The sequence below is a fragment of the Orycteropus afer genome, unplaced genomic scaffold (genome assembly GCF_000298275.1).
Source record: "Orycteropus afer afer isolate SDZICR_OR568_19922 unplaced genomic scaffold, OryAfe1.0 scaffold00290, whole genome shotgun sequence".
Classification (NCBI taxonomy): Eukaryota; Metazoa; Chordata; class Mammalia; order Tubulidentata; family Orycteropodidae; genus Orycteropus; species Orycteropus afer.
Window position 1 is genome coordinate 2,299,392 of NW_006921877.1, and position 10,993 is coordinate 2,310,384.

The 10,993-nt window shown below is 45.4% G+C and overlaps 2 protein-coding genes across 2 annotated transcripts; both read right to left on the bottom strand.

Annotated features, from left to right (window-relative positions):
* Positions 1-2,138, bottom strand: CUNH1orf56 (chromosome unknown C1orf56 homolog). The gene is made up of 2 exons (XM_007950913.1): positions 1,355-2,138; positions 1-125 (listed from the first exon to the last, which is right to left on the bottom strand). The coding sequence occupies exons 1-2, from the start codon at positions 2,136-2,138 to the stop codon at positions 1-3; spliced, it is 909 nt and encodes a 302-aa protein (XP_007949104.1).
* Positions 2,139-3,060: 922 nt separating this feature from the next.
* On the bottom strand, positions 3,061-9,045 carry BNIPL (BCL2 interacting protein like). The gene is made up of 10 exons (XM_007950914.2): positions 9,002-9,045; positions 8,070-8,165; positions 7,816-7,880; positions 7,367-7,591; positions 5,518-5,700; positions 5,219-5,321; positions 4,924-5,055; positions 3,866-3,952; positions 3,590-3,688; positions 3,061-3,097 (listed from the first exon to the last, which is right to left on the bottom strand). Exons 1-10 carry the CDS (start codon positions 9,043-9,045, stop codon positions 3,061-3,063), a joined length of 1,071 nt encoding a protein of 356 aa, XP_007949105.1.
* Positions 9,046-10,993: the final 1,948 nt, after the last annotated feature.

A 10,993-nucleotide genomic window follows, 5' to 3' on the forward strand; every position in this document is an offset into this window, starting at 1 on the left:
TCAGTTTTGTTTTTCTGTACTGAAAATATCTATGGGTGCTGGGGTTGAAAGGGGAGGAGAAGCTGAAATGCTGACACCTCCTCTTCCTGTGGGTGAAGTAGCGTTTACCTCCGGTTTCTCTCTGTCTACGTGAGGAAGAAAAATAGAGAAAAGGGACAAATTACAACACATCTACATTCTTTCCCTTTCTTGCTTTGTTCCCCTCTCCCACATACCCCTGTTCCCTCAACCCTACTTCCCTTCTTGGGCACAAGGAGAAAGGCGGAAACCAGCAAAATGACCAAGGATGCCACATTTTATTGCTCTTTCCCCTCCCCAAAGATCCTATCATCCCTGTCAATGGAGAATGTTTTATCAGGTCAATCAGAACCTTCAGGAACTCTTGGTAAAGTAGAGGACTGCCCTTCCGAGTCGATGGCACACAACAACAACAAAGCCCTTCACTGAGAATTCTTAAGTTGCTGGGAAGAATCCCAGAATAGTTACTTGGGATGCATAGATTGGTGTTAAAAGCATAGGCTTTAGTATTGAACAAACTTGGGTTTGAATCCCACTTGGGCTCTGTTACTTCCTGGCTTTGTAAATGTATTCCTTTTAACCCTCAGTTTTCATCTATAAAGGGATAATGCCTCATCCAGTTGTTACGTAGGTTGATTCAGGTAAAGTTCACCTAGTAAGACCTCAGATATTGGCTTACTGTTGTTATGTGCCATCGAGTCAGACCTGACTCATAGCGACCCCTCCCTTGGGTTTCCGAGGCAGTATCTCTACGGAAGTAGATTGCTCAACCTTCCTTCAGAGGAGTGGTCAGTGGGTTTGAACTGCCAGCCTTCTGGTTAGCAGTCAAGTGCCTTAATTTACTATTAAGCTATACTAATTAGCTGAAAACGAACTGATTAATGAAATAATCTTTTCATATCCACTAATTACGCATTAAGAAGTCTTTATATATCTACAGTCTTAACTCTTTGGTCAGTTATCATCTAATGACCAATAACACATGTTGACTAATAACCAAGCAGCAGTTAAGAAATAGGATGAAATTAGTCCACAACAATGTGAATAACCAGTGCCAAGTAAGTTAGAATAACCAGGTACTGCAAATAAGTTAGAAATTCATGCAAGCACACTGGCTGGCAACAGGGTGTTAGATACAAACTTCAGATCCATCAATGAATACTTACTGGTTGCATCTCTGTGAACACTGAGGAGAGGCTGTTCCAAATATCCTCCAGCCCAATCCTGACCCGTTTCCAAAAAGCAAGAGCGGGGCTGGGGCTGGGGCTGAAGCTGGGCACGCGGCTGGTGGGCATGCGGCTGGTGCTGGACTGAGAGAGGCAGTTCTCACAGAGACCTGTGTCCAGGGGGCACTCTTCCCGATCCCGATCGCAGGGACATTGCTGGTAGGTGCAAGGTCGGTGCTCCGAGCGGATTTGACTAAGTGCCCCAGCTCGGAGGCGCCCCGACAGGCCCTGTAGTTTCCCCGACCGGGTCCGGCTCATGGTGCCCGACTTGCAGTGGCAGTGCCACGGGCCCCAGGGCATCAGCACTAGCCGCAGATCTTCCGCAGGCGGCATGGCTGTAGGAGAGGGTGGCGGCCACCGGTTCGGGGTGGACCCAGGTGTCGACCACTGGCTCAGGGTGAGCTCCGAGTCCTGTGGCTCTATAGTAGACTTAAAGGTGGAAGGCATCATGTCTGTAGTCAACCTGATTTCCCTCTCCTGGGTATTCGCTGGAAATCTTGTGCTGGGAACCGTATTGTGAGTCTCCAGGTTGATGCCATTCTTTCTGGCATTAATCGAAACTTCCTCTTCCAAAACTCCTTCCTCCTCCCCGGTTCCGCGGGGATGGCTGACGCCTGTGGCCACCGAAGAGGCCAAGAGCTCGGCGGCGGCAGGGCCTGCCAGGTGGTCGGCGGTGGCCACTGCGTCTTCCTCATCCTCCAGAGTTACCGTCATCTTTCGCGGTCTGCCGGTCTGGCTGGTGGTCCGGTAGGTGCTGGTCATAGGGCCCCCAAAGCGGAAACTGACCTTCTGTAGCCCTGTCGGAGTTTGAGTCTGGTCTTGGGCCCCCGCCGCCCGGGACCCCAGACTCAGCAGCAGGGCGCAGAGCAGCGCGCCAGCGGCGGCGGGGACCATGGGGTTAGGCGGTTCAGGTTTGGGAGGGAGACCAGTGAAGGAAGCGCGGGTCCTATCTTTTCTTCCTCCCTTCAGCTCTCGACCCACTGGGTCGTTTGAACCGGAACCGCGGCCCGCGGGAGGGGGGGGGCGTGCCTCAAACGCGCGCGCCACGCTCCTTCCCCCCTCCCACCTCCGCGTGGACGCTCCCGCAGAGGCACGGGTCGAGCTGAAAATCTTAGGTGGCTTCTCCAAGATCTAGGTGGCAGAACTAGGGATGGATTGTGGTATACGGGGTTGGAGAAAGAGTCGTTCACTTCAAATCTCCTATCGCAGTTTATTAAAACATTACACATTTGAATTTACTAAAGGGCAAAAATACACCTTTGAAAGCACTCGTTCCCAGGTTTACAGGCGGCAGACGTGCCTAAGTAAAGCATGGTATACACCAGTTCTTCAAGAATGAGTGAACATTGCTATGGAGGGGCTCAGTACGGTGTTTCTTGCTGCGGACTGCAGGCAGGCTGGCTGGGGTCAGTTAAGCCCTGCTCTTCCTGTCCACCTCTCACCTCACCGGCTTGCTACAATTGCCAAGGTGGAAAGGATCTCAGCCCCTTCATTTACAGGAGGAAAATGAAAGCCAAAGAGGTGAAGTTACTTGCCCAAGTTTCCACAACTAAAGCAGGACCAAAACCGAGAGCTCTACAACTTTCCCAAATGCTTCTGTCACTACACTCACTGTACTACCCTAAAGCCAGCAGATGAGGTTCCAGAACTCAAAGCCCTGTTGTAGGGGGAGGGTCATGGGAGGGATGACACCCCATGGAGATGTGAAGATCCTGTAGCACTTTGGTTGAGGTTGAGACAATTTACAAAAGCTCAGATGTTTCAGGAGTAGGCAGATCACTCTGCTTGGTTCTAAGGTCCTTTATCCAGACCTGTGCTAGGTCCCTCTTGAACCATGGAGGCTTTGGTCCAGCCTAGGACAGAGAGAAAGAGAGAGAAGTGGTACAGGGGTAGGATGGCTTGGATCTACTCACTGGCTTTCCAAGAGAAGCTCGGTGAACTCCAAGACTCTTGGAAGACTGATGCTTGCAGTCATCACTTAGGATCTTTTGCTCCCTAACACCCCTCCCCCACCAAACACACTCCCCTATTCATTGCCAACACGGCCTGTCCTAATTTCTAGGGCTGGTCTGAATCTCCTCTAACCCTTGTGTTGTGATCATTCCTTTATTCCTTGACACTTCAGGACTTATATATATATAAGTTTTTGTATTTGTTCTTGTTAGATACACTAACATCTCATTTCTTCTCTGGGTGTGTGTAGTTTTCCCAGATACACTAAAGCATCTGGAAGCAGGGCTTCCTCCATCTTTTAGTTCTTTTGTTTCTCCCCTAAGGCATTAAGAAAGTGGGGACTGGCTTTACACATCCCACCCCTAACCTTCATCTTTAAGCTCAGGACTCACTGTTTGACAGCTTCGGGGATGTGGACCTGATCCAGGGAAAAGAGTTGGGCCAGTTCTCCCAGGCTGTCCAAAAACCGTATCTTTCGTGTGAATTTGGAACTGAAAAAAGAGGGTAAATTAATTGTGTTCTGTACTGGAGATTCTTTGCAAAGGAAAATGTAGGGAGTAGAGAGTAGTTAAGACTAGAAAGGATCAGGGTGGGGAAACATCTTCTTCATACTGATTTTTAAATTGGAAAAATAGTTGGAAGGAAGTCCTTGTCCCGAGAGCTAGTACCTGATGAAGGGCCGAAGCAGCGCCAGAAATGCCTTCACGTACCACGTAGCGTGGACAACCACCAGAGCTCGCAGATTTTTCCGGAGCCTAAAGAAGAATATCAGATTATCTTATTTCTTCCTCCCCCTCTTGCCTGAAGAACAAGTGAAGCATCTTCTGTACTGTAACTTCCTTTACATTCTCATTTCTAGATTTCTCTGGCAGCTTCCTTTAATCCCTATTCCTTTAGCTGTAATCTCAGCCCTACCCATCTTGTTTAACCCTCCATGCTCCACATTCTTTAAAAAAAACTCTTCTCCCAGGGTCCCTCAGCCGGGGCTTCTGTACCCCATTCACCATCTTGCCCTTCCCTCACATAATCTCCTTATTTCCTCCCCCATTCGTGTGCCTTTCTTTTCTTTTTTACTTTCTTTTGCACACTTTCCCATTCCTCTATGACAGGACTCTTTACAAACTCCAGATGGAAGAAGACCAATGAGGAGGAAAAAAGGAAAAAGGGCAGGAATAAAGAGAAAAGTGAGCGAAAGGAAGATGGGAAAACAAAGAAAAACAATGAATGTTAGTGGGGGGAAAAGGCATTATGGATCAGGGATGAAGGCAGAGAAGAAAAGAAGACAATGGAGATGTAGAAAGAGCAATCAATGGCAAGACTGGGAGAAAAGAAGAGTGCTTTTTGTGTGCAAGCAATGTACCACAGTGGTTTATTTGATTCTGTCAGGTGCTCAATGGCAAAGGTATTATCATGTCCATTATTGTTGTATGCTGTTGAGTTGATTTTGATTCACAGTGACTCTATAGGACAGAGTAGAACTGGACCATTTTACAGCTAAGGAAACTGTACCAGAGAAGTTAAGTGACTTGTCCATATAGTTAGTGGTAAAGGCAAGATTTGAAACCAGATTTCCCTGACTCTGAGAGAGAACAGAAGACAGAAGAGGGTTAGAAAGAGATGTAGAGGGACAGAGAAACAGAAAAAGGGACTAGACAGAAGAAGATAGAATGGAACAGTGGAAAAGAAAAAGGTGGAGAGTTGTGGCTCTCTCCTCTTAGGGTCTCACCGTCGATCCAGGGTATGGTAACACTGGCGTATCCAGCTCAGAGGTGGAACTTGGGCCCTACTAGTGCCTCCAGTTAAGTGAACAAGTAGGTAATTTTCAGCTACCAGTAGCTCCAGAGTTCCCACCATATACCTGGAAGGGATGAAATTGCCAGAGAAGATGTGTGTTTGAAGTTGCACAGAGTGAGAGAGATCGATTATTGTAGACTGATCTTGGAAGGCTTGAAAGGATTTTTTTGTGTGTGCTTTTCCCTCCCTAAAGTACTCCCTGTATCTCTTCAGGCCTTTCACGTCACCTAAATAAGTGTTCCATGATATAGGTGTAGTTGGGAATGCTGCTTCTGGGTAGATAACAGGAAGCAAAGAGAATGACAGCATTGAGGCCATCACCATGGTAACCTGGGGAGGATGAGGGAAAAATTCATTCAGTCAACAAATATATATTGATAGATAGATAGTATATTTGCATAGGTTGAGGGTCTTAAGGTCCCTGGAAGTTACAGGGAGGATTTTGAACTCAATAACTGAGTCTCAAGCTTAGGCATCTTATTTAAGAAGCCATAGTTCCCACTCTTTCATTTATGCCAGTGATTACCTCCATGAGACAGGACTTTCTTATAGGGTTCGATGACAGTCATGTCCACTCGCTGCTCCCACTGGCCTGTTCGGAACACCCTCCAGCGACGACCATCTTCTCCAGCCACATCCCACATGCAACCCCGACCCAGCCTTTCAGCTGCCTCACTGGCCCCTAGACCCTCTGACCGAGGCAGCTCGTCTGAAAAAGAGGGATAGAGAAGGTTCAACAAGGCAGAATTCCCACTTTTTGTATCTTGCATCTTACCCAGACTCCTCAAGTTTATTACTCCAGTCTCTCATTCCTCAATTTCTTCCTTGACCCTTTAGCCCTAGTTTGTCCAATTAACCTAGTGCTTTGCTGGGTTCTCTCACTTGCGTCTCATTATCCCTACTTTTCCACTAGACCATGGCCCTGGCACAACCTTGCACTATGGCTAGTATCAGTTTTTTCAGGATTTTCTATTTCTCTTTTTACACACTTTTCCTTGGGCAAGCTCATCTATTTCCATGTCTTCAGTTACCACCAACCAATAAGGTGATGACTACCAAATTTGCCTCTCTAATCCACACTTCCCTACCCAGACCTATATCCATCCCTAAATGCCCAGAATGGACACCTCTATTTTGTATCTCTCTGTAATCTCCAATTCACCACCAGGTCCAAAATAAAACTCATATTCGTTCTCTTCCTCCTCTCTCCTATAATTCCTGTCTTGATGAATGACCTCATTGTCCATCCAGCTACCACTGAGAGAAACTGTTTGTCACCGGAGATTTCTTCATCTTTGTCAGCCCTGAAATCAACTTGACCTCAGATCCTCTTTCATTTACTTCCACAATATTCACCATCTTCTCCACTACTACTGAGCTGGTTTGAATTCTTACCATTTCTTACCTGGCCTTACTACTCACTTCCTAACTGGTCTCCCTGCCTCTAATCTCCTCCAATTCACAGAGCAAGATTTCTTTTCTCCCTTACTTTTTTTTTTTTTTACTCAAATGATAATATTCTATAACCACTATTCTGCATGATATCTCCATAATAGAAAGAGCTTCTTCATTAAAAAAAAAAGTTCCATAGTATTCCATTGTATGGATACACCATAATAGCATTAATGCTCTAATGATGGGCCTTCAGGTTGTTTTCAGTCTTTACAGAAGCATCAAATTTGATTGTTATTCTTTTGATGAAAATTTTTAGTGACTCCCCATTGCCTACAGGACAAAATCTAAACTCTTTAGCATGGTAACAAGGGCCTCCATGATTTGACCCTGTCTACTTATCTCAATGCTATCTTTTGTCATTCTCTCTTCACCTTCCGCTTCATATCTAGAGTCATGGTTAACACTTTGAATTCCCCAACATGCCATGCTATTAATTGAGTTGCTTCTTCTACCCAGAATGCCCTTTGATAAACATCAGCTTTTAATTTCTCCTCTGTGAAGCTTCTCCTGACACCTCTCAGACAGAACAGACCATTTCCTTCTCCACGGCTACACGTAGATAGTAACTCTTAACTGCACTTATTTGCATATGTGTTTATTATTCACTTCTAAACAGAGAATTCACTGAGGGTAGAGACTATCTTACTCTTTTTTATAACTCCAGTCCTAGATCAATGATAACATGTTAATAGTAATACAATAAAGTTTTCCTCAATAAGCAAAAGATCCACCTTTCTCTACCAACTACTCTCACATTGGATCTATGAGCTCTATCTTTTTATTCTGAGGAAACTGATTTTGCTGGCCTTATCCCTTGGTCCCCACCTTGTTAATTCTAATTTCAGTCCCATTAAATCTATCCTGGGCTTCAACACTGGCCTCTACTTTCTACCAGCTCAATCCTCAGGTTTGTTTCCCACCTTCCCATTCAAACTCATGTCCACTGTCCAGCTGCTCCGAGTCTGAAGGTGTCTCTAATTCATCTATTGCCAGGTCAGAACTGCTAGCAGAAGAAGGTGCAGAATGCGTGGGAGAAGTTCCATTATCTCCAGGCCCTTCAGTCAGATTCAGCCGCAACTCTGGAGCAGAAAGACGCTTACGCATGGGACGCTGGCCGCACAGGGCTAAAGTGCTGGGGTACGCACCTGGGAATGGAGGGGGGGGGGAAACGTGTGGGAGTTAGAGGTGGGTGAGAGTGGACTTGATTAGAATTCCTGTATATGAAAGTAATAATATATGGTGAACTCTGAAAAAGAATTGACATGGGATATTTAGGAAAGAGGAAATAGAACTGCAAAGGAATAGGGTTGGCACATCCCTTCACTGGACCAGGATCAGGAACTTAAGGCTTAGTTTCTACTTTACCCACCTGCCTGTGAGTCACTGTTGGGATCTTCAGGATCTTCAGAAGGGCCAGCCTCCTCAGAAAGCAATCTAGAGGGGAAGCGTATAAAGAGGGTAGAGATATAGGCTGCAGGCATCAAGCCAGATGTTAATTTATCAATTCTTTCTCCTCACCATGACTTTATCATCTTTCTTTTTCCTTCAAGTCCTAATCTACCATCCCTGTTCTCCATTTGCGGCCATCCCTCCCTTTTCCCAGCCTCCCTCACATTTCCTCACCGAGGGAATTCTTCATCTTGCCATTCCTCCTTCAGCTCCAGTTCCCCAAGTCTCAGGGCTGCTCCTACTTCTGCTGTTTCTGCATTCTCCCTGACCCTAAGATAGTCCCCCAGAAGAAAGGATTATCATAAGACAACCCAGGTAGTTGTCTTAATGGAATTGAATAGTAGATAGGGGAATTGGAATGAGGAAAGTAATTAAAGTACAAAGCTGAAAGCAGGCCTTAAAAAAACCCAAACTCAGATCTCATTTTCTAGACAGATAATTCTCTCATCACTTGCTGAAAGCAGATTATCCCTACTGTTGGGTGTAGGAGCAGAGGAAATAAAAGAGTATGAAGCTAATCACATTTACTTCCATGGCAGCTGCTCCACCTACAAAGTAAGGGTGAGAGGTGTTCCACATTACAACTGGCTAGAACCCAGACAGACCCGCCCAGCCGTCACTGGGCAAAGTTGGGGAAGATGGCACCTCGTCAGGCCTGCCTTTCCTCCACCATGCTGGGGAGTGGCTAGGGGAAACCATGGCATAGGTGGAGGGGTGGAAAAAGGAAAATTAGTTGGAAGGGGACCTTAGACTTAAACTCCGTTTTGGGTCAGCTTTCCTGATGGTCATTCTGGAAGGCAGGGAGTGGGAAATGAAAAGTATGGGTAGATTTAGCAGACAAAATATAGAACCTTCCCTTTTTTTGACGAGGGAATTGATCTGAAATCCCCAGTCCCCCAGATCCCATACCAAAAGACACACAGCTCATGGCAGTTAGTATTACATTTCCTACATAAAGCCACCTCCATCCCTTCCTGCATATTAATTCTCTATGGTCTCATCTCCTTCAGGAACCCATAAGATTTGGCTTGGTAAAAGCTGAACAGTAGGAAAGTTCCTCACACTATGTATTAATTTCCTATTTCCAATTAAGTAACAATACTTACCCAAGATCTAGTGCCTTTTCTCCAGCCTCCTGTATAGTTCCCATCTTCACAAGTCTTCCTGTCTCCTTTAAACACTCGGAGTTGTCAGGGAGCTGGCCGTCCCAGCTCCCCAACACTTCTTTACCTCTTTTCTCTGTCTAGGCTGCTGTTTCTCTTGCCTCCAAGGAGGAGGGAGGTGTGGAAGGGAGGTAAACTCATCTTCAAACAGGTTTTGCCACCTCCCCTCCCAAGAAGCAGGCTTGCCCAAAAGAGAAACCCTGCCTCCAGTGTGAGGGCGGGTTTTGGGGAGGAGAGTGCATTTCCTAGGATGGCTAGTCTTGAGTAAGTCTAGGAAGGCAATTTGTTCTCCTTTCCAGATCCCTTACAACCTTCTGGAAGCTGTTTTCTTTAAGAAAAAAAAAAAAAAGGAAAAATAGAAACCATTTTGGTTGTAAGACAATCTTAGGCCTATTTTTCAAGCACAAGCAAAACTAAGGAGAAAGGACCATGTTATAAAGAGAGCTCTGGCAGAAGAAACAAATCAAAGGCTGAGGATGAGAGGACATAGAAGCCTCCTGTTCCTTATTTCCAAAAGGGTTGTCAAAAGGAAGACATGAAGTGTTATCAGGAAGAAAGGGTATGAATCTTTAGGGGGCTGAAACAATTATCAGAGGGAAAGGCCTCATTATAGCTATAGAAAGAGACAATAAGACCTCAAACAGGAAAAGAATATTTAATACTTTAACAAAATACAAAATAAAGTACCCAAGTTACAAAACATAAATTCCTTTGGTTCAGCGGTTACACCGCTATTTTTACCTTCCAAATGACTACAGACATCATCCCCTCAAAGTGAACTCAGACTGTCCCCCTCATAATGGAAGACATCATGCCAAAACCGTCATATATGCCAAGGTTCAGTGAAGTTGTTGGCAACCTACATGGAATAGAGCTGTGAGGTAAGAACAGTGGGAATGACTTGGTCTGAAGAAATGAGGGAGACTTTACACATGCTGAACCAGTCAGTAGGGGGGATCTCTTTGCTGGGTCACTACGGTATGAGTCATAACACTGTACATGCTACATGAGGCCAAGTCCCTTGGTACAATCCAATATAAATACAGACAATCCAGTAACCCTGACCATTCCCAGGGAAGACAGAATTAAAGTACAGAGAAGCAGAAGAGAGAAAGGGTGGCAACAAGAGGCACATCACAGAATACCAGAGACATCTAATCCAAACCCTTCATTTTACAGATGGGAAAAGTGAGATCCAAAGATATGAACAGTCCTGCCAAAAGACACACAGTTCACGGCAGTTAGTATTAGAATCCAGTTACTCCATGCTTTCTTTTAATATGAGCAAGAAGAGAAAAAGATGTGACAAGAAAATCATAGACCTGCTAAGGTAAGAGAGAGAGTCAGGGCTCTCATTCCAGTTCTGTAGTCTTTTGGGAAGAGTGCCTATGAGGTCTAATGGCCTTCTGGGGTGTCTGTTGGACTCTCGAGAACCAGGGGTGTTCAGAGTCTCTTCAGGGTTCCTGTGGCTCTGGGGCAGAGTGATCCAAAGAACCTGAGAGTCAGACCACCTGATCAGGATGGAAAAGAATGGCCTCCAATCTGCTACCAAATAAGACCTGAAACAGTCACAGGAAGCTCGGAAATGGAAACCCAGCCATCTCTGAATCAAACACTGTTACCTAACTGAGGGCACAAAGAGGAGTCATGGAACTGGAAATCCACTAAAGGCTGAAAACCAGAGCGAGAGTCTTCAAAGCTCACTCAACTTTCTATCTAGCTTCAAGTAGGTAGTTAGTAAATATCTGAATGAATAAATGAATAAAACGGAGATAATCAATGATTGTATGGTTCTATGACATTGGTTCCCTTCAATATCCTTGCTGAGGCACATTTAGGGTACACATTCTTTTTGTCCCACTTTGTTAGCACTGTATGTGTATCACATTGTGCTCCTGGCAAATGAAACAGAGAAAAATCAGTGCAGATTTAAAG

What these genes read in the sequence shown, in the direction of transcription:
- CUNH1orf56 (XM_007950913.1), bottom strand. Translation starts at nt 2,138, where the DNA reads ATGGTCCCCGCCGCCGCTGGCGCGCTGCTCTGCGCCCTGCTGCTGAGT. An exon ending in AGAGTGCCCCCTGGACACAG is followed by an intron (nt 126 to 1,354) that starts GTCTCTGTGAGA and finishes TTCCTCACGTAG; the next exon opens with ACAGAGAGAAACCGGAGGTA.
- BNIPL (XM_007950914.2), bottom strand. Translation starts at nt 9,045, where the DNA reads ATGGGAACTATACAGGAGGCTGGAGAAAAGGCACTAGATCTTGG. An exon ending in ACATGAGTTTGAATGGGAAG is followed by an intron (nt 5,701 to 7,366) that starts GTGGGAAACAAA and finishes CCTCTTTTTCAG; the next exon opens with ACGAGCTGCCTCGGTCAGAG. An exon ending in CTGCTTCGGCCCTTCATCAG is followed by an intron (nt 3,689 to 3,865) that starts GTACTAGCTCTC and finishes CTCTTTTTTCAG; the next exon opens with TTCCAAATTCACACGAAAGA.